This window comes from Limanda limanda, chromosome 2, assembly GCF_963576545.1.
Source record: "Limanda limanda chromosome 2, fLimLim1.1, whole genome shotgun sequence".
Lineage (NCBI taxonomy): Eukaryota > Metazoa > Chordata > Actinopteri > Pleuronectiformes > Pleuronectidae > Limanda > Limanda limanda.
The window spans coordinates 9,244,490-9,265,882 of record NC_083637.1 but is presented as its reverse complement, the minus strand read 5'-3'; the positions used below and the strand labels follow the sequence as shown (position 1 = coordinate 9,265,882).

Sequence of the window (21,393 nt, the reverse complement as noted above, 5' to 3'; positions counted from 1 at the left end):
ATTTAGATGTAATGTCACAAAAACCTAGAAGCACAACCGACGACGTTAAACAGAAATAAACAGGACTAAGTTTATAGAGAAACAGAAATACAAAGATCTAAGTTGATAGAGAAAATTAAATAAATAAGGGTAATGAGCACCCAAGGGCCTTATTCTCTTTACAGGTTACAACACAAACACAGACATCTTTTCTATGGGCACTTTAATTCCATTTGGCATTACAAATACAAACAAGACAATGGAAAACAAATAATTTAACACAATTGTGTAGAAAATGAAAGACCAAATTCAGGACACCTGATGAAAACTTTGTGTAAAAGACAAACAGTTTGGGATCAAGGCGTTCAAATAGCAGCACAGTGGGTTTTCACAACACACACCTCGACTGTTGAACTACAAATTGCCTCCACAAAGTTTTTTGTTCTTGAGGTTGTGTGACGTACACTGCAGCTCGATGAGCAAACCCTGTGAGTGAGGACTGACTCATACTACTGAGTTTATTTTCAGCACTTCAGCAATTTACTATAATTCTGCAGCAAATCCTAAAATGATGCACTTAATCACAGCAGATTGCGTAAGTCGTAATGTCAAGAGGCTTCTTACGCAGCATGTGTGGTACTTTCATTTATCACAACACACACACACATACTCTCGCGTATCTTGCACACACACAAACCCTGTGTTTTTGTAAAACCCAAATAAGCAGGAATCATTATGGTTCATTTAAAGTGATGAAAATTACACTGACTCGTCATTTTCACACAGACAGAAGTATTGCAGTTGAAAAAGTGCCTCTATTTAAAGTTTATTTTGTTGACGTTGTTAAGTGTCTGCTTTAATTGTGCACAGTAGCTTTTCAGGTGTTAATTAGTGATATTAGCATGCACAGAGATGCCTAATCATGCTGGAAAATACCCGGCAACCTACAGCTGCTGGAATATCTTTTATTTTATATAGTGAAACAGGCAAAATGTGAGGAGCATTTAAACAGGAAGCTGCAGTTACTGAAACTTTAAATAGTTTTCCCATTGATTTCCAGGTGATTTTCTTTGCTTTAATTTCAATTTCACTTAAAACAGTGCCCAACTAGTTTTTGTGTCTCGGAACAAGTGCAACAGCATCATTTTTCCAGTTTTCCTTCCATATCACAACAAATCAAAGATCTAACATTATGTACAGTACTAAAGCTTTATTGTTCAGCTGTGGGTAAGATGGGATGTGAACACGGCTGAATGTGTGACACCTCCGTCAGGGACAGATCCTCTTGCTTCATTCACATCATCACACAGAAACCCTCTCTGTTTTGTGTCCTCGGGGTCAAAGAGGACGCCACACGTGGAGAACAGTCAGACAGACAACGACAGCACGACTCAAGGAGGAATGGGTGAGTGCAACATGTGCCGGTTGCTCCGTACTACTACTATGTGTGTACGTGTGTGTTTCTGTACAGGTGTGCGGTTTGTGTGTCACAAGGAGAGAAGGGCTACTGCAGGTAGCGGTAGACCTTGAAGCAGTGGTTGCCAGAGTCTGCGACCACCACGTGTCCGTCGGAGGTGAGGGCCAGACCCTGGGGGCCGTACAGAGGGTCCGCCGACGTGTTGATGTACGAGAGGAACGAGCCGCTGCCGTCAAACACCTGAGACACAGACACATCAGCACTGTTAGGTTTGAGTTGGTGTTGAGGTCAAACTAGGAGCTGTGCTGAATGGGACAAGGACATGTTAAGCTGTGATAAGTGAGTTTGAATGAATCTTCAATAAAAAAAATTCATAAATGAATAAAGGGTGGTCTATGAAGAAAACTAAAATAAAGAATTTGGAAACTATTAGAATTTTGCTGTTTTAATCTACTGATACTACTATTACTAATCAAAATCTACATCACAAAGTGGTTAACAATGGCAGCAAAATAAAACCTATTGTATGTGGTGATGAAAGCATATATTGTGGGAAGTACCCAACAGCAGGGGGCGGTGTTGTCAATGAAATTGGATTTTGTCACACAAACCAAACTCCAAAGACCAAATATTTCCAGTAAGCACTGCTATACATTTGTTTAAAAATGTAATATAATCATGTAAATATGTCAACATTTGTTATATTCTGTTAAAGATCATTTATTTTATCAGTTTAGAGACAAACTGAAACAAGCAGTCAATTAGAATCAGAACATGGAAGTTTAACCTCTCACAAGAGGCCACTTTTATTTTTATTATCTCATTTTGACTAAACTTTTTTTTAAATAAAAGATGATGTAAGAAAATCTGAGAGATTAATTATGACTGCAGAAGAGATGATTTTATCTTCTAATTTATTTATATATAACATATAGATTTCAATATGTGATCATCTTCTTCTGCACAAGTGAAAATGATGCAGTGTAAATATTACTGATGAAAAAGCCACAGGAAAGCAGGACTAACTCCAGAGTTAATTTGTGTAACATGTGATCTGCAAAGTGTGGAAATCACACACAACATCCAAATGAGAACACATATCTTTTCCATAATCTTGTTGTTTGGTTATTTTCCTTTTGTACTGACCTGAATCCTGCTGTTGCCCCAGTCTGCTACTATAATGTTCCCATTAACATCCACTGCCACTCCTGTGGGTGCGTTGAACTGGCCGTTTCCTTCCCCGTTAGAACCAAACTTCAACAAGAACTCTCCTTCTGTGTTGAACACCTACATTTTGAAATACAAACAAATTTAAAAAATGTCAAGAATATGTCATAACACATCAGATGCCTTTTACACAGTTCACATCTTTAAACACTTCCACTGCTCTTAACTGTACTTACCTTCACTGAGTGATTGTGGAAATCAGTCACGATGATTTCATTGTTATTGTTGACGGCAGCAAAATGAGGACCTGAATAAAATGAACACAACAGTATCTCAGATTCATGTCAAGTTCTGACCTTAAATTAGATTTTAGCAACAGTTTGTTCCAGCAAACTGTTACAGGACAGATTATCTCAGTCCACATGCGGCTTTTTAAGTAGATGATAAAGTTATGAAAATCAAAACAAAAGAATTAGGAAAGACAAATCTGATTAGTGGGACGACATGCTGCTTTAAGGACACTTGAATTATGAATCTAGTGGTAGTAGTCTAGTGGTATCAGGCGAATGAATTGTCAGCATTTGAAGTTTATTAGTTTTTCTGAGTTTATGATTTTTCTAAACATTTTGAAACTAGATTTAGCGCCATGTGATTTTGTACCTGCATAAACTAGTAGAGTTTCAGTCTACGTACATTTTTTTCTGGACTCATATGAGGTCTTTTTGTTGAGCCCACTGAGGCCACCAAGACCTTGACCTTTGACCCTGGACCACCAAAATCCAATCAGTTAATCTGTGAGTCGAAGTCAACATTTGTGCCAAATCTGAAAAGCTGAACCCAAGGCGTTCTTAAGATGATCCTTTCCTGACGTGAAAAGGGTTTTTTGACGTCACAGTGACCTTGACCTTTGTCTTTAGACTATTAAAATAAAATCAGTTCATCCTTGAGTTAAAGGGACTCTCACCTTTGTTGCATTTTTACACTTTTTTTAGATAAGGTTAAATTGGTATTAATAAGGTAATGACACTCTAAAATGCAAGACAGACCCACCAGGAGTAAAAACAAACAATTATTTCACTCTCATAATATTTAGTGCAAACTTCGACCAATAAAATTCTTCGGACCGAAGGACCTTATTGGCCGACAGACCTGTCTGTTTGCTGCATGGACATGCAGGTTTTCCGTCTGCTTCTTGTGGCGCATTCGGGCCCGCGTCATCAAGGCAATGTATATAACTTACCGGTGCTTCTGAATCCGAATCCATTGCTTTGGTAAACAAAAACTCACGTGCGTGCGCGGAGGCAGTAGGTTGTAAGTCTGCTTGTAAATAAAGTTTCTTCAAAAAAATAAAAACACCGGGATGGTTGTAAGTCTGCTTGTGTAAATAAAGTTTCTTATATAAAACACAGCGGATGGGAACGAGGGGGTGGAGCATTGGAGGAAGGCGGGATGATTTGAATGTGCTGTAATTCTCAAATGCAACAAAGGTGAGAGTCCCTTTAAAGTGAAATTGGAAGAAATTCACTCAGGCCTGTTGTGTACAGAAGAATGGATTTGATGGACGGACGTTTGGACGACATGAAAACACGAAGCCTCTGGCCACTGTCTGTAGTCGGCGTGGAGACAAAATAACTCAGAGGTCAGAGGATGATGAGACGTCTTCATTCCACATGCAGGTGTGCGCGGGCTGCAGAGAGACTGTAGGGGGCAGTGCAACGTATTACCATTGAGTGTACCTGCAAACTGCCGGTCGCCGTTGCCACGGTTACCGAACTTGGTGACCAGCTTGCCGTTGAGCTGAAAGATGAAGACGCAGCACGACTTGTTGTCCACCACGATGATGTGGCCGTTCTTGTCCACCGACACGCCTTTAGGGCCCATCAGCTTCCCCGAGCCGATCTTGTTCTGCAGCAGAAGAGTTCTTTATGACTTAAATATATATTAATATTAGTAGAGTTCATTAAATGTGAGTATTAGTCTATAGTCTTTTGTTGATTAAACAAGTTATGTTTGTGCAAGAGAAATGAATATATACAGTGAACAGACATAAATAAAAAGGGTAATTTATATCGTGAAGGTGGTTAAGAGAAGATTCAACGACTGGGCCACAGGCCAAATGGCAGCTTCTGACATTTCACTGGATCCAACAGGATTGTAAATGTCAGAAGGAAAATAGGACAAATTCCAGCATTAAATCATGAGACTACAGTTATTTATACTGGACTTAAGATGTCCACTGGCTTCTGTCATTCAGGGTCAAAGACTCAAGAGAAAATCCTCCATGTGTTTTTTGACATTTTCATAATTTTATCAGGAAATAATTCCTGGATCTTGGTGGGAAAGTAATCAGGCATATTAAGGGAACTCTATGGTGGAGTGCAGTTTAGTTTGGATATAAATTTAAATCCAAATCTGGAAATAAACAATAATAAATAATTTGTTTTGTGTATAAAACATTGTGACTCACCTTAAACTTGCCCTCACTTGAGAAGATGCTGACCCACTTGTTGTCATAGTCGGCGATGATGATGTCACCGTTCGGGTGGACGGCCACACCCGTCGGCCGCTGCAGCTGACCCGGCGTCCTGCCCCGGATACCGAAACGACTTTTGAACTGGCCGTCGTTGGAGAAAATCTGCGTCGCACAAATAAAAACAGGAGGTTAAAATATCTGATGTGCTGCAGTTTTAACATGAACAGAGTCAGTTGAAAGATAAGGAAAGGAAACTGGATGATGAAGCTCCACTAATGACTTCTGACTTCATCCTTCAACATCTGCAGGATCTGTTTACTGTGAGCAGGAGTCCTTTTACCTGGACACACTGGTTGTTGCTGTCTGCGATCAGAACTTTCCCCAGAGAGGAGGCGGTGACTCCCTGCAGGTTCGTGAACTCGCCTTTGTTTCTCCCTTTGGTACCTGAAAGCATGAACATGTGTCATTAATACTCTTTCCTTCTGGAATCCTTACTTTCTTTATTGATTAATCCAAAAACTACGTTTATTACAAAAATAATTCATTCATTAGTCTATAAAATGCCACTCAATAGTTAACAAAGAGCTCCTTATGATTTTCCCAAATTCTGAGGGGACATCTTCAAATGTTAAGTTTTATTTGACCAACAGTTCAAAACTCAAAGACATTTAGTGTACTCATATAGTAATTTTTTGAAAAGCATGTTGTATTTTCGCTAGTGATAAATAAATTATGAAAAGAGTAAATTTAATTATTAGAACTCTACAGACAACACACAGTATATAAGCGATTTTTGATTTTTTTTAAAAACATGAATTCTCTGCAGGACTCAGTGATGTTAACAATTTCAAATACATCCAATCTGCTCTCAGAACAGAAGCTCTTTTACATTGCTTGTCTGTATTTATTTAAAATTTGAAAATTTATTTCAACATGCGGGGAAAAGTCCATAATCAAACTGTTGTGACCTGTATGAATTCATAAGCCTAGTAGCTATATTTGACCTGTGATCCAGCAGAGGGCGCTCACTATCAGTTTGACCTTACGCATGCCCTCTTGCTCTCAGTAAAGTGAGGCAGTAATGGTATGTTACAAATACATTCAGTTGAATTGTGATCGTTAGGACTTTTGTCTCACCGATCCTGAAGATGAGGTCATCCTCGATGGGATTCTCTTTCCTCCTCCCGGTGCTGTACATGCTGGCCGGCCTCTTGATGGCCTTCTGCTTGACGTGCCCACTGCCCGGGGACTTCAGCCTCTTCTTCACGCCGTCTGAAGTCGGTGACACGTCGATGGACTTGGTGGCCTTGATCTTAAAGGGGCTTCCCTTGATGTGTTGGTCGTACAAGCGCAGCGATAAGTTCAGACTACCCTCTTTCGGGGCAGTGAACAGATACTCGTAAGTGCCGTTCTTGTTGTCCAGTATCTCTCCTTCACCTTTGCTGCCATCGGTTGAGGAGATTTCTGCAGTTATGACCGCGTTACCCATCTTGCACAGTTCTCCATCTTTGTCTTTAGTGGTAACAGTGATGGAGGTGGGCACGCCCACCACACAGTGCCGTAAGGCCTCCCCTGTGGCCACAGACTCGGAGGCCACCGCGTTGGTGGTTAGGATGGTGCCCAGGTTGTGGATGGACTTCTTCAGCCCCTCCGTCTCCACGAGGAAGTCCAGCTGGTCGTTCTCCCCGGGCTGCAGAGGGAGGTCCTGGCTGGCCAGCTCGTTGAGGCGCTCGCTCATCTGCTTCTTCACCAGCAGCACCTCGGCCTCGGAGCCGTGGCTCAGGGCTTGCTCCGTGAAGTTACAGCTGCTGTTGATGCCCTCCTGACCCTGCATCAGGGTGTCCAGCTGGGCCTGGAGCACCTAACACACACACAACACCAGGGGGCAGCATGGGTGAGTGAGTGGATGGAAACACCAGTGGTTACCAATTATTTTTAGACTACAGATCCTTTAAAAAGCAGTTTTGTCTGGCAGCAGGTCAACAGTTAGTGTGCCAGTATCTTATATTTGAGGAAAAACCTGAAACTGTAGAGATAATCTTGTGAAGTACAGATGTATATTCTTCTTTATTCTTCTTTCATTCATCTCACAGCCTTACAGATATGATTAATCTGATTAATCCCCAGGTTGGATCCACTGAAAACGCCCTCACATAAAATCCCAGCCAGCTCCTCTGCTTTGAAAGAATGAAAGTGAAAAGAATGCTGCAGAATATAGATAAAATCTGGAACATGATCCGTCAGCATGAAGGGAGTGAGAGCGTATCTCCGTACCAACATGGTGACAAAACACACAGTGTGTTGTTGTTGTTGCTCATGTGCAAACTGAAGACCTCACTGTCAGAAACACACAGCTGAAGCTTTGGTGCAGGGAAACAGAAGAATATCTGTCAGACGTGGTTATGTCATCATGTCATCATCTCTTAGAACGAGCAGAGTCTGTTGGTGAAGTTACTTTCACTTCTACTGACCAATTACAAGAGAATCAGTCTCAACAATCAACGCTACCAAGTCAAACACTTTCTAGATGTTTTCTCACGTCGCTAAAGTGTTAAACTGCTAAACTGCTTTAATTTCTCTGGACATTCTCACACCCGCTGGATGTTTGTGGTTTCATTGTCTTGTCCTCTACACCACAACAACAAATATATCATTACAAAACATAAATAATAAAAATCTTTATGAAAAAATCAGACATCTGTATTGTGTTAATATATATGAACAGGTGAAGTCTGGATACAAATTTTATAAATCAAGATATTTATGGGGTCATTTTCATTCACTTACAGTAACAAACAACTTTCAACTATATTAGAGAACAGATTTTTTCCCCCCTGTTATAATATAAACAGTTTGCAGAAAATGACTGTGCACATTGATGTGATGCAATATGCATTATGGTGATAATATGGCCACTCAGCCCTTGGTGGAGGTGTGTGCTCTCCAAGTGCCCTTCTAGTGTTTCTTATGCGTTCAGCTTTGTAACCTGAGCATAACGTGAGATCATTTGAGCAGATAATAAGTTTACATGAGTCACATTTAGATAATTAAATCTGTCTGTAGCTGTATCTCAAGACGTTTGTTGTCGTTAATGCTCTCAAAGCTGATTTCTTACTAATTCTCCTGATTACTGGAATAAGAACAAGTTCATTAAATCACAGAAACACACTCACCCGCATCTGACCATCACACTCCTCCTCTTCATCAAGAAGAGAGGCCATTATCACATCTGTGTCCGATTACAGCCTCCAACTATCCTTCTCCCTTCACACTCGTTCACTCACTGACGCTCTGAACACACACATCTACAAACTGTAAGAACAGACATCTCCTGCAGTGAGAGGACCGAGTGTTCGCTGCCTGAGGAGAAAAGCTGTTGTGTCCTCACTGCTCATGATGACACACCCAAACCAGCCGGTCACACTGTACATACAGTGCACTGGCTCCATCTAGCTACAGCTACTGCAACTCCCACCTCTGACATCCCCCAGTGTTTGGACTGCACGCCAGCCGGTGACTTGTAAATCATTAGCGGCCCACGTGACGCTGCTCCCAGACTCCCAGGCTCCGAACCGGACCTGGTGATTGGTCGTCTGGATCAGAGTGGTGCACCAGCTCCCCCCCCCCGACCCCTCCTTGTCTTTCTGCCTGTTAATCGGCCGTCAGACCAGCTGAGCCCAACAAACAGATCAGCAACTCTGTCGAGTGGAGCTGTGACAGGTTAAGTGCTTTCCCGAAATAAATTAAAACAAGGTCAGTGCTTTCTTCATTATTACCTCATGTAATGTCCTCAAATATCTTGATAACGTCTGATATTAACTACAAAGCTCAGATTACAGAACTCAAGCTACACTTATCGTGACGGCCAAAGTCTCCACCACACATCGAGCCGTTTCTCTGCAGCGACCCCGAGAGCTCTTTGTGTCGGATCCCTACCTTCTGCTTGAGGCCGTAGTTGACCTCCAGCTCCATGAGCAGAACGCTCTTGCGGACGTTGAGGGTCTTCTGCAGCTCGTCGAACGTGCTGTGGATGTCATCCTCGATGGAGCTCTTCTGACCGGTCAGCTGCTGCAGGATCTCCGACAGCATCTGCAGGGACAAGTCGATCTCCGGCAACCTGGGGGCGACAGAGGGAGAGCAAGGCTGAGAAGTCTCATGTATACAGTCGTCAGTCAGCCATAGGGTTGCAAAGGGACGGAAAGTTTCCGGTAAATTTCTCGAAACTTTCCAGAAACTTTCCACGGGAATATTAAGCTCGGGAATTTGGGGAATTTTGAAAAAAAAAAAAAAACTATGCAAGTTAAACGCTGAGCAATAAAAACATCATTCAAAACACTATTTTAAAGATGTATGGAATGCAGCACACGCTGCACGTTGAATTTCAACCCTCCACTGTGCATTCTTCCATCACATGCACAGATAACTCCCAGCATCCTTCACTCTACAGCAGGGCTATTGAGGCCTGCTGTAGTGTGCAGGACTAGTCAGGTAAGTTTCGATGATATCACTGGGGAAAATATATTAGCATGCTGATTGAGGATTGTTCATCTGTTCATCTAGCCTATTTCCATTCATTTATCCATCAATTGTAAAATATTTTTACAGACGATTCCAATTGTTTGGCTAACTATTTATATCTCTGGCATTGCATTAGTTTTTTTTTACAAACTTTTTTCTCATCTTATTCTACAGAACAATGCCACGTGCACTCTCTCATGTGTGGAGACATTTCACCCCATCCAATGTAGAAGGAAAGGCTGTGTACATTTGCAAATACTGTGCAAAGACCTATGTTAACAATGACACAAAGATGCAGAAGCGTATAGTCAAGTGCCCAAAGTTTCCTCAGGGCTCAAATCAGCCAATGACACAACAAAATGTTTATATTTATGTCTGTATATGACAAGGTAACTACAGTTAGTATAAATTACCCACAACCTTTCCAGTTTATTCCCGTTAATTCCCGTTAATTCCCTTAATTCCCGTATATTCCCGTTAATTCCCGTTAATTCCCGATAATTCCCATCGAAAGTTTCCAACTTTGAATATTCCCGGAATTTTGCAAACCTAGTCAGCCATCACATGACGGAGCATCATGCACGAGAAGGAGGACTGTGGTTGGTTCATTCATTCCATTACGAATTCCATTATTATGCAGTGTGTAAGGGCAGCTGTGGCTTAGGAGGTGGATCCCGGCCTTTCTATCACATACCCTGATGGCTGTGGTGCAGCATGTAAAGACATAAAGCTGCTGTTACCTCTTCTTGACGGCGTCCAGCTGGTCCTGTAGCGAGGCCTTGTGCTGCTCCACCACGTCTCTCAGAGGAACGGTCGGATGTTCTCCGTGTTCGCCGCTGGTGCACTCCCCACACATGGCTGTCTCACATGGAGGACAGTAAAACTCCATGACCTAACAACGAGAGAAAAGGAAACATGAGACCTTAATATGGGGTTGGGTGCGTTTCCAGAAAGATGAAATCGAGGGACTTTGGCAGCTCACTGACTTCACATCCAACACCACCATAATGTTGACTTCTTTTTATTTCCTTTTACCAAAAGCAGTCATACAGTTCATCACATCCAATCATTTTTAACATATAATTAGGTGCCACGGGTACAAGTCTTAGGCTAGTGGGGTTAACTGTCCATGGATGTCTTGGGCCCGAGCCATCAGGATCCAGGCATATCAGAATTGAGTTACACATTAACATTGTCCACAAACACAGTACATCACACATGACATTACATCGAGACAGTATTCCGAAAGAGGATGGCCTGCAAATGTCCATTGCTGATTTTGTTGATTCTGAATGAACGTATCCTGACAATTATTGGATTGATTGCACGAGAGGATTGGAAATATACAGCTGTGACCCTTACGTTGCCTCCATGGTTGGGGCAGGAGAGCAGCTGGCCTGTAGCCACGGCGGTGATGTTGTTGAGCACGGCGGCCTCCTGGCTGCAGCTGCCCGGCTCCCGCTGCAGCACGTCCATCAGGTTGGTGATGAAGAAGTTGTTCTGCAATGCCGCCACACCCTTCTCCGGCAGGATCGAGGTCTGGCGGCACACGGGGCACGACAGTGTGAGGCTGTGGGCCGGGATGTAGTTCTGCAGGCACCTGGAGGAGGAGGAGGAGGAGCATTGATGAGTGGGAGCGTTCTGCACAGAGCGGAATCAAGAGGAGGCAAAGGAGTAGGTGGTGGAGTGTGTGTGGGTGTGATGCATTGAGAAGGGGAAAGATGAAAGACTCTGCTATATACTGGATAAAGACAGTGATGGTATACTGCAGTGGATTATATATTAAAGACTGTGATTAAATGAAGATTTGCTTCAATTAGAATCTTGTTTTCTCAGTTTGCACAGCAAAAACCATCAGCATTCAACAGGAAGCTTCAAAGTCATAATTTACTCACGTTCTTTTGGTTATTTGACCTTTAAGTTGTCCTCTAGAGATTCAAATCTTAAAAAATGTTTATAGCAGCACCGTAAACTGAATCAACTTATGCTTTGCTTTATAGGACATAAGTAATGCTATATAATGATAATGACATATAGATAATCTCAATAATCACATATAATTTCTATCAATCATAAATCATTGAAATTAGCATTCTACATATAGACGTTTTTTTACCTAAAGATCTCTGGATTATTTCACAAAATCTTAATTTAAAATTCAAGAAAGACATTTACTGTATCTGGCAACTTAATCGAATCCAATCCAACATTGGATCAGTTCTTCCTTGGCCCACACCCCACTCTTCCTCCTAGTTTCAAGAAACTCAGTTCACCAGTTTTTGTGCAGTCCCAGTTCCAAGACTTTGGAACCACAACTTCCTTGGAGGACGTAAAAAGATGAGTTTCCTAAAACAACATGCAGCTGGACTCACCTCTCACAGAAGGTGTGCAGGCAGGGCAGCACTTTGGGGTTCACGTAGCGGTCCAGACATATGCTGCAGATCAGGAACTGCTTATCGATCTGACGGACCACAGGGCTGGGGAGAGTGGAGCCTTCACTGGCCATCCTAAAGCTCTGACATGCGAGTCCCTCTTCCTCCTTCCCTGCACCCTGCAGAGAGACACAGAGACACAGTGAGGACGGAGCCAAGTGATCAAAACACACACAGAGAAGACCTCGGAGACGGGAAGAGGAAATCTGCGGGTGGTGACGATCAAAGGTTGAAACTCGAAGGAAAAATACCTGCTTCCTTCCAGGAAGAGGAAATACACAAACAGACTCATCAATCAGCGGCTTCAGCTTCTCAAACACAACCCTTAGAAGCGTTGAGATTAGAAACATTGACTGTCAACCCTTCCTCAGTCAGACAGTCAACAAGGCAGAGGAGAAACAGAACCGAGTCTACATGAAACATCACTGGTTGTGTTCGCCTGTTGAGCTGAGAACAATTCAACCAAGGACACAGATTCACAGTTCACTGAGCAGCATGAGGACAAGTGAGCTCATGTGACTTCACATAAACAATGAATTAGTATTGGTATCAGTGTTTTTAGCTCTAAAGCTGCATCCAGATATGCACTAAACTCTGGACGTTCTTCTGGTATATTCCAGAGGGGCTGAATATTAGAACGCAAATGTATTTTCTGGAATTTTTCCTGCCAGCTAGTAAAATATGAGGGATTGAGTGTTGATAATGTTATGAACATTCGATGGAAACGAAAGTGGAAACCAACACAAAAGAATTCAAATATCTCAGGATATAACTCAAGAGCTTTTAGTGATAAGGGTCAACACCGGAGTCGATGGGCTCGCAAATAAACCCATGTGGTTTCCTCTGCAGACTTTATACATTATGACCTGCCTCCTGCATATTCCACCCAGACCCCACCCCCGCTGCATTGTTCATATTTGAAAGACAAAACTCCAGAAAGTGTTTGGACCCAATTTTGCTGCCATTTTCCAGAAATCATGTCTAAAAAAGGCTTAACTGATCCATCAGTTTAGTCATTAGAGGTCAAACTAGACTACAACAATACTTAAATACTGAAAGAATAAACATGATAAATTACATGTCCTTCTTTTTAATTTTATTCATGTTGTTGTGTTACAGATGTATGTGTGTGACCCACTGCAGAGACCGCAGAGCAGGGTTTGTATCTGAGCTGCACTGGAGCTTTGTCATAAAAAAGCACTTGAAGTGATAAATATTTGATTACAAAGTAAAAGCAAAGCACTCACTGCTCAGCACATGTCGGGGAGAAACAGGAAACTGGAACTACCACAATAAAACACTTTGCACAATAACAATACTTACACAGATTCTTCTTTATCCTGTACGCGTCCAACGTGGCCTTTATTTATTTAGCTTCATCAAAATCTCCTGTCTGATTTCCTTGTAACATTATCTGGCAGCTAAATTAGACACAGAAAGTGTGTCAGTGCTTTTATTGTCCCCTCACACTGGAAGAGGAGAGGAAACCCTCTGGGACTATTCTTCTCTCTCTTTCTCCTCCTCTCTATTCTATTTTCATTAAATGTCTCTCCCTCTCTCTCTCTCTCATACGCCTCTCGCTCCCCTCACTGTACCTGTCTCTGTGGTGAGTCTGTAAGCCAGAAAACACAGAGCAGAGGATGAAATGACTGGTGTGATGAAGCCGTTATGGGTTATTACCAACATTTTCCAATATGTCACATAGCTGGTATGTATTGTGTTTGCTGTGAGCTGCTAACCAGTCGTGATGCTGGTTTTCAGTCCACTTTAACAGAGCTGCTCTAGCATTCTGAAACAGACGCAGCAAGTTACTGCACCTCACTGAAAACCTCAAAACATTGTTCACAATCTAATCCAACATTGGAGCAGAAGCTAAAACAAGCTTTAAACTCTTATATTCTTAAATCTCACATTTATATCAACACATTAAAAGAAGTAAATCACCTGCCTCTGCTGCTTGAATCACTGAACGCCTGCACAAACACAAACACAGATCTCACATCTCCGGCTGCAACTCACCAGCTTCCCTTGGGAACAGACCGAGCAGCCGACGAGCCGAGCGACAACTATTGCACTGATTACAAATCCAAAATTCCTTTAATCCCCTGTGCAGACAGACACAACAGGACAACAGAAGCAGCCCTGTGTGCTGACAGTGCACAAGGTCGCAGCAGCCACAGAGCTCTCCTCTCTTACGTAATCAGATCCGTAGCATGAAGCGGAATAATTCCTGCTGGGCTGAGCTGTCAGATAATACACACAGAGGCGTGTGCACATGGGAAAAGGAGAGGGGAGGAGAGAGAGAGTCTTCTTGCACGTGGTGACGCCAGGAGACAATAGTTTAAAAGCCCTCAAATATGTGAGATCAGCAGTTATTCCAAATATTAAAAGAGGATGACTCACAGTGCTGCATCTGTGAGGCGATCAACAGGCGTCATCCACCCCCTGAGCACAGAATCCCACCTGACACGCAGTCGAGTCCCCGTCCACCCGCCTCCAGGGGTCACGTCAGGTCACGCATGTAATGATGCTTCGATCCAGGAGACGACAAGACGTGTGCGAGCGTCACACGCAGCTTCCTCCCTGTGTTTGTGGGTGTGTGCACACACACGTGAGCAAAGTTGAGGAGGGGCCATTCAGCTGCGTTGTGTTTCCGTTTTTACATCATCCCTCCCTCCCTCCCTCCCTGCCTCGCTCTCCCTTATCCCTCCCTCTCCTCCCATCTCTTGCATGCTTTGCCCGGCCCTGTGTCACCCATTCATCTCCCTCCCTCCTGCCTCCCTGTCTGAAGGAAGTGCTGCCTCACTGCAGTGCAGCGAGCGTGTGCAGCATCAGGAGTATGCGAGGGCGAGTATTGGCTGCTGGCGGAGGATCCTAACAAATGGAGAGAAAGGGGGACAGCAGGGATGGGTCGCCTCTGTGGCCAATAGAGCTGAAGTCAGGTGGATCTGTGTGGGTGCTGGTTTGTGTGCAGGTGTGTGTGTGTGTGCGTCCTGCTGACTCACTGCTCAGGCAGAGGAAGAGCAAAGAGGCAGAATGCAAAGAAAGTAAAGAGGAAGAGGACAGAGAATCTTGATGTGAAGCACAAGGGGATTAAAGTATTAAAAGACGTTTGCACAGGGACTTATATCCAGAGATACTTATATTAGTGCATGCACACATTCCTTCATATCTATACACACACACACACACACACACATGAACACTAAAACCACAACCTAATGCTGAAACAGTCCATTCAAAGTTTCTCAGAAAGTGAGGAGCGGCCAAAATGTGATAACCTTCCCAATATGTCCTGTCCTAACTCAATGCAGGACTTTGCATTGACTTCCCATTATTGTCAAACCAGCCAAACCAAAACCTTAACCATGACCAGTTCATGCCCAACCATAACATCGACCTAACCACAATTCACATCGTACCACCAACTTTAACCAGGACCTCAGGAATTAGGTTTTGCCTCATTATGACCAGGCTTTGGTCCCCATGAGGTCCACTGGTCCTGACACGGTAGTTGTTTATACTGGAAAATGTGCTACAGAGGCATGACACACACACACACACACACACACACACACACACACACACACACACACACACACACACACACACACACACACACACACACACACACACACACACACACACACACACACACACACACACACACACACACACACACACACACACACACAGCACCATGTCCCAGCAACAGATGACCTTGCATAAGTCGAGAATGATATCGTTTGCATGTGGTTGTAACTTCATAGTCTCTTGTCATGCAAAATCCAAATGTGCGTCACGCGATTTCACACTCAGTGATCTCGTTCACAACATGTTTTAGTTTCTGCTGGTTCCTGACAAACAAACACCTATGACATCATCACCTCCTTGATGGAGGTAATGAGGATCCCACTCTAAAGGGAACTGGCAGCTCTTCATCTACCAGAGAATAACAAAATGCTTAATAACTAAGTGAGATCAGTTCTATTATCCTGTTTCAAGAACAGCAGGAGTTGAACGTGACAGAGGCTTTTCACAGACCTTCACGCCTGGCAGCTTCAGCTCCAGTGATCTCATCTGAGCCTCTGCCAAACTCACTGGGAGTCGGTCCGAGGAGCACGGCACCGAACAACAGAGGCCGGTGTGACTGTGGAGGAAAACACAAAAACAACCACAACCAGCAAACGGTTCATTCTGAGGCTGCAGCGTTAACGTGCAGACGAATGACACAAGCAACAGATTTACAAAGCTTCATCTGGGATTCACTGTGAAAGGATGAGGCCGGATCAAACCTGGGGATCAAATCAAAAAACGAATTTCAGTGCTCGTGGTCTTTTGTTCTGGCGCAGAGGGATGAGCTCTGACTACACGGATGATACTTACTGAAATTAATTTATTGTAGCTTTTCATCTGTTCACGGAGGATGATGACAATAAGAAAAATATAGAATATTAAACTTTGAAAGGTCTTATAAAATATATTAACACATTGTTCCGGAAAAATCAAAACTCCCACAGGATCTTTTAATGAGTGGATATAGAGGCTGCCTTCACTTTGGATGATGCAGACTCACAACAATGTCTATCACAAAACAGCAGACTGCTCCTTTGCTTCATTTCTTCTTTGGTTAAATGCATGGTCCACAAACCGGACACAGGAGACAGAGTTTGTGACCTATACTGCAGCCAGCCACCAGGGGGAAATCCCGCTGATTTGGCTCAACTTTTAAGAGTTGTAATGATGTGGTCCATTTTTATACAGAGTCATATAAAAGCTGGATGACACAACTCCATTCCCTCTCATTGCAAAAGCATGAAGCCAAACTATCTTGGATACAGGTGCTGCCATCTTGTGCTTTTGATGTAATGTCATACACATCATGAGTCGGTCTCAGCTGTCAATCATGACGTGTTGCCCTGTTTTTATAGAATCAATAAACAAATTAAAAGCAAACTTGAAAAATGAACACTTCTTAAATTGACCGAAATCACCTTTGAAAAAAGTGTATTTAAGGTTTTCTCTGACTCTTTGGTTTGGTTCATGCAGAGACTCTAACAGCTCGCGGGCATAAACACATCTTCACACTCTGAGGAGTCAACACGCCACTGAACCTGTTTTAGTTGCTTCCCTGTTCACACCCACATCATCACTCCCGATGCTTTCAGACACTTTTAAAGGCTCCATGAAACTACAACAACAGCTTCAACACCAAAAATGCACAAGCTGTAATAAAAACAACTCTAACCAATGCTGTACTTCAACAGTTCTGTTCTGTGCTGAGATTCTGGGTCAAGCTGTAATTCAAAACCAGCTCGTTTCCACTCACCAGAACCAGCAGAGGCAGCAGCTCTTTGAAGCAGATTCTAGGTTTTCCATGCAGGCTGAGGTTTTGGACTGAGCGTTACTCTGGGTTTCCCTCTGGTGTCCGTCCAGCAGCTCTTTCCAGAGCACTGACCTCAGCTCTTTCTGTCGTTTCTAAACCCACCAAAACAAAACGTTGTGTCACGCTGCACAATGATGACACGGCTCAGTCCCAGCGACCACTTTGTAAACATGTAAACAACCAGGCTGAAGACAAACAGGTGAACGTGTACAAACCTGGAGATCAGCTGGTTTGTCTCACTTCAGCTGAACATCTCTGAATGTTTTCTTAAGGTTTTATTGTGTAAGACCCGTGAGTTTGTCGGGTTGAAAGTCCAATAGATCACATGCAGGTCTGATGAAATGTTACAGGAAAAGTTTAAAGCTGCACGTTTCGTGTTTATTTTACATTTGAAGTCAGATTTGAAAGTAGCATGAGTGTCTATTTTTATTTAGTTTGTTTAACTTTATAAGTAATTCAATTACATTTTTGATTAGACTTTAATATATATTGTTTTGTCACAAATGCCTTAAATGTTAAGTTATTAATTAACGTTTTTAATTTATGTATGTATATTTTCAATTATAAATGAGCATAACATAACGTTAGTGTCAATTACAATTCATTCATTTTTTTTAATTATTATTTATTCCTGTTCATTCAGGTTTTTCATGTTCATGTTCATCTATGCACAAGTTTATGAATTTAAGAAAAACTTTTGAAACTGTTGGAGAACTTTGTAGAAGTTCGAACTAGGTCAACATGTTTCTCACGTTAGCTGCGATATAAAGGAACATTTGACATTTAGGGAAAATACACTTTCAGTGGTTGCTTTTTTTACACCGAGCGAGAATTCTGATAAAATTGTCTGAAGTGTGGAACTGAGGCGGTTGATGATGCGAGCTCGGTGCTTTCTGATGTTCAAATGTCAACATATTTGAAGCTTAATAATCGCCATGATAATTCTAATTTGTGCACAGTGGTGGAAAAACAACAATTTCTCTCCTCTGAGAAAATAGGGAAACGCTCCTGTCAGTGGGTCACTTGGCTGCCAACCATCCAATCTGGAGACATGAGCTATGACTGACATCACATAATCCAGCTCAGCTAAAGGCATCATAATCAGGAGAGGATCATCATAACTTATGTTTATATACCATTTTTTTGTTTTCGGCATTTATTGCATTTTAAATCCTGTCGGCACCTAAAGACAGATGGTCGGCCTTGAAGGCTTAAATCCATGAAGTCCCTGGTAACACACAATTCCAACAACACAGACAAAAACAGCTACGCAGCAGCTGCGGGTCACAAAGCAATAAAAAACCAAACCTTTATGACAATTACAGCTTTGTGTTTCAGTGAAATCTGTGACTTTTCATGCTTTTAATGCTGCAGAAGACGACACAAGCCCCACCCCTCCTCGTGTTAATCTAAAACATCCAGCGGGTTCGGGATGATGAGAGATTACAGTGGCTGAGCACTGAACATCCCCTCGTCCAACTCCACATCCTCCCTCCCCCCCCTGAACAGTCTAAAACCATCTGTTAAAGAAGAAAAAAGCCACTGATGAAAGTGCGTTGGTTGAGGTTGTGTTTGTCTGATTGTGTTTACTTGCTCCTGAGAGAAAGGCGGCACTCGGGGGGGGAATAAGGAAGCCAATGCGTCACTTGGTTTGATATCTGCCAGCCATGTATCTGGTGACACCAGATAAGAGCCGTGCCCCGGCCCGTGTGTCAGTGCAGTTAGCCGACCTCAAATGAACGTCTTCAGATGTGCCAGCGTCAGACCAGTGGAAACTGCCCATGATGCATATCTGTCTTCAGAATTCTACCATGAACAGCGATATTGTGACTACTGACCTTATGCTGAATGAGACATTATTATTTCTATTATGACTTTTTCATGAGTTGCTAATAAAATATAACGTTAATATTCCTGTTAGAATGTTACAGTCCTATACTGCTTGTTTACCCTTCAACCCAGAACATACAACATAGGTAGTTGGTAACTGCTTCATGTCGATGTCGCAGAATGCTGCAAAACATAAAATGCTGAACGTTAGTTATCAACGGAGCCTTCTGTCGGTATTCTACATTTTCTTCATCTGTATTTGTGCAGACTTCTGAAAGCTAGCTACGTATGACACAGACGAAATGGAGCAGTACCACAGGAAATCGTAGGGGGCAGTGTGGCGAACAGTTACAGCCAGGTGACAACAATGGTGCAACTTTTTAGAGAGAAGTACACTGGAAATAAAGTCAACAACCAGATGAACACACACCATGAGCCAGCTGCCTCTGCCTTTACATTAACGTAATTTAATTAGCTAGCTCCAGGCGCGAGTGTTTGTTTGAACGTGACGCAACGGAACCACAATGCAATTCGGCAACGCATAATGTCACCTCATTAAGAGTGAATGAGCAGCATTTTGGTTGACGTGTCCAACACATCTGTTAGTCCAGCATGTTTAAATGGCTACATTATGTGACTGCGTTCTGAATAGTCCAGGTCTTGGTTGGATTGTTGCTTATAAATTACGAGTATGACTTTCTTCAGGTTAAGTTTATCAGAAAATGCAGTTTTCATGACATTGTCTTACTCTGTTAATATCAGAATATCGTTGTCCATAGTATATTGTGACTCACAAAATGCCCCTTTTCAGTAAAACAGTAACAGATGAGAACACATCTCGTTTTCATTTACTTTAATCAACTGCAAAGTTTTATCAGCAAATGTAACACGTTCTGTACCCTGCATTTATCTAAGAAAGGATAGAGCTGTGTGTTCTGCAGATTGTAAAACCCATGGGGACTAAAACTTCTGTCCATGCAAAGCAGTGTGTGAACCTGCTGCTTCTTCTCAAGGACAGACCAGCTGCAGCCAGCGAGCATGGCAAACACAAACAGGAAATGAGAGTGCATGCTGTAGTGTATCTACAGAATTCATGCACCTGCTCAGAAAAGCCTTTTAAATCCCACACGCTGAAGGTAAACAGTGTTTCTCACGACGTGAACACCTGAGATCATGTGAAGTGCAGCTGGAACCTGTTTTTCTAGTGTTTCCTCAAAAGACCTTCTGCACAACAACCTGGAATTACAGAGGCATCTTTTAATAAGTATCTTCTCCTGTCACAGAAGCTAAACACACACACATAGAGACTCTACTTTGCATGAAGACTTCTCCAAATCAACACTAGCTTCTTCTTCATTTATATAATTCCTATTTTCTTTCTTCCTGTCATTTATCCATCTCTTATGCAGACTTTCCATCTCATCTCTTCATCTCTCAGTCCCCCCACCCCCACAAAAAAAAAATCCACTTACTTCGACTCCATGGCTTCTCCCTGTCCGCTCTCTTCTCTGGGGTGAGAAAATAAAACCAGCACTGCTCTCTGTCACCTAATCCTCCTCATCTCTGATACACTGTGGTGTGTGCAGCCAGTGGGCACAGAGGGGAACTCATCAGAGGCCTGAGCTGCTGTTACAGTAATCCAAACAGACGGATGGAGGGGGAGGGCTCGACGCCGGTGTGGAGGGCAGGGACGGACCAATCGGAGGCCAGGGAGGGGTTTGGGATTCTAAGAAGGATTGTGTTGCTCTTTAACCCCAGTGAGTGCAAGAGTCTCAGAGGTTTGGGACACATGGAGGAAGGAGGACAGGACAGAAAGAGAAAGACAAACAGGAGTCTCACTATTTCATCTGTCCAAGTGTTGACCCTGGTGCACATGCAGGCTGCGGGGGGGTGTACATGAGCTCTTCTTTTCTATGCAACAAGCAGTAGTTGCTTATTTTTGGTGTCAAAGCTTAAGTGTCCATGAAGAGCTGAACATTGTGGTTTACTGCAGAGTCAAAACCAAACAGTTTTCCTATTCCTGAGAATCCTTGAGGTACAAACAAGCCTGAGTCACAGTAACTGGAACAAGATGCTGTGACATGGCCGAAGAAAAGCCTCCACAACCACAACAGTTTGTCTGAATGATCACAGCAGTGCACGTACAGTACACAATATCTCAAAGAGCAAAACTGCAATTATTCACCAGCAG

General features: G+C 42.8%; 1 protein-coding gene across 4 annotated transcripts; it reads right to left on the bottom strand.

Moving 5' to 3' along the window:
• Positions 1 to 185: 185 nt before the first annotated feature.
• On the bottom strand, positions 186 to 20,835 carry trim2a (tripartite motif containing 2a). Of its 4 annotated transcripts, XM_061084094.1 has the most exons (13): positions 17,588 to 17,655; positions 17,316 to 17,464; positions 11,927 to 12,105; positions 10,917 to 11,154; positions 10,295 to 10,446; positions 8,973 to 9,153; positions 6,174 to 6,897; positions 5,377 to 5,480; positions 5,031 to 5,198; positions 4,300 to 4,468; positions 2,800 to 2,870; positions 2,543 to 2,683; positions 186 to 1,636 (listed from the first exon to the last, which is right to left on the bottom strand). In XM_061084094.1, the coding sequence occupies exons 3-13, from the start codon at positions 12,058 to 12,060 to the stop codon at positions 1,484 to 1,486; spliced, it is 2,235 nt and encodes a 744-aa protein (XP_060940077.1). In that variant the 5' UTR covers positions 12,061 to 12,105; positions 17,316 to 17,464; positions 17,588 to 17,655; the 3' UTR covers positions 186 to 1,483. The 4 variants fall into 4 exon arrangements, with proteins under 4 accessions (XP_060940077.1, XP_060940086.1, XP_060940095.1 ...); XM_061084103.1 differs by lacking the exons at positions 17,316 to 17,464; positions 17,588 to 17,655 and adding an exon at positions 20,675 to 20,835; XM_061084112.1 differs by lacking the exon at positions 17,316 to 17,464 and having other exon boundaries at positions 17,588 to 17,649.
• Positions 20,836 to 21,393: the final 558 nt, after the last annotated feature.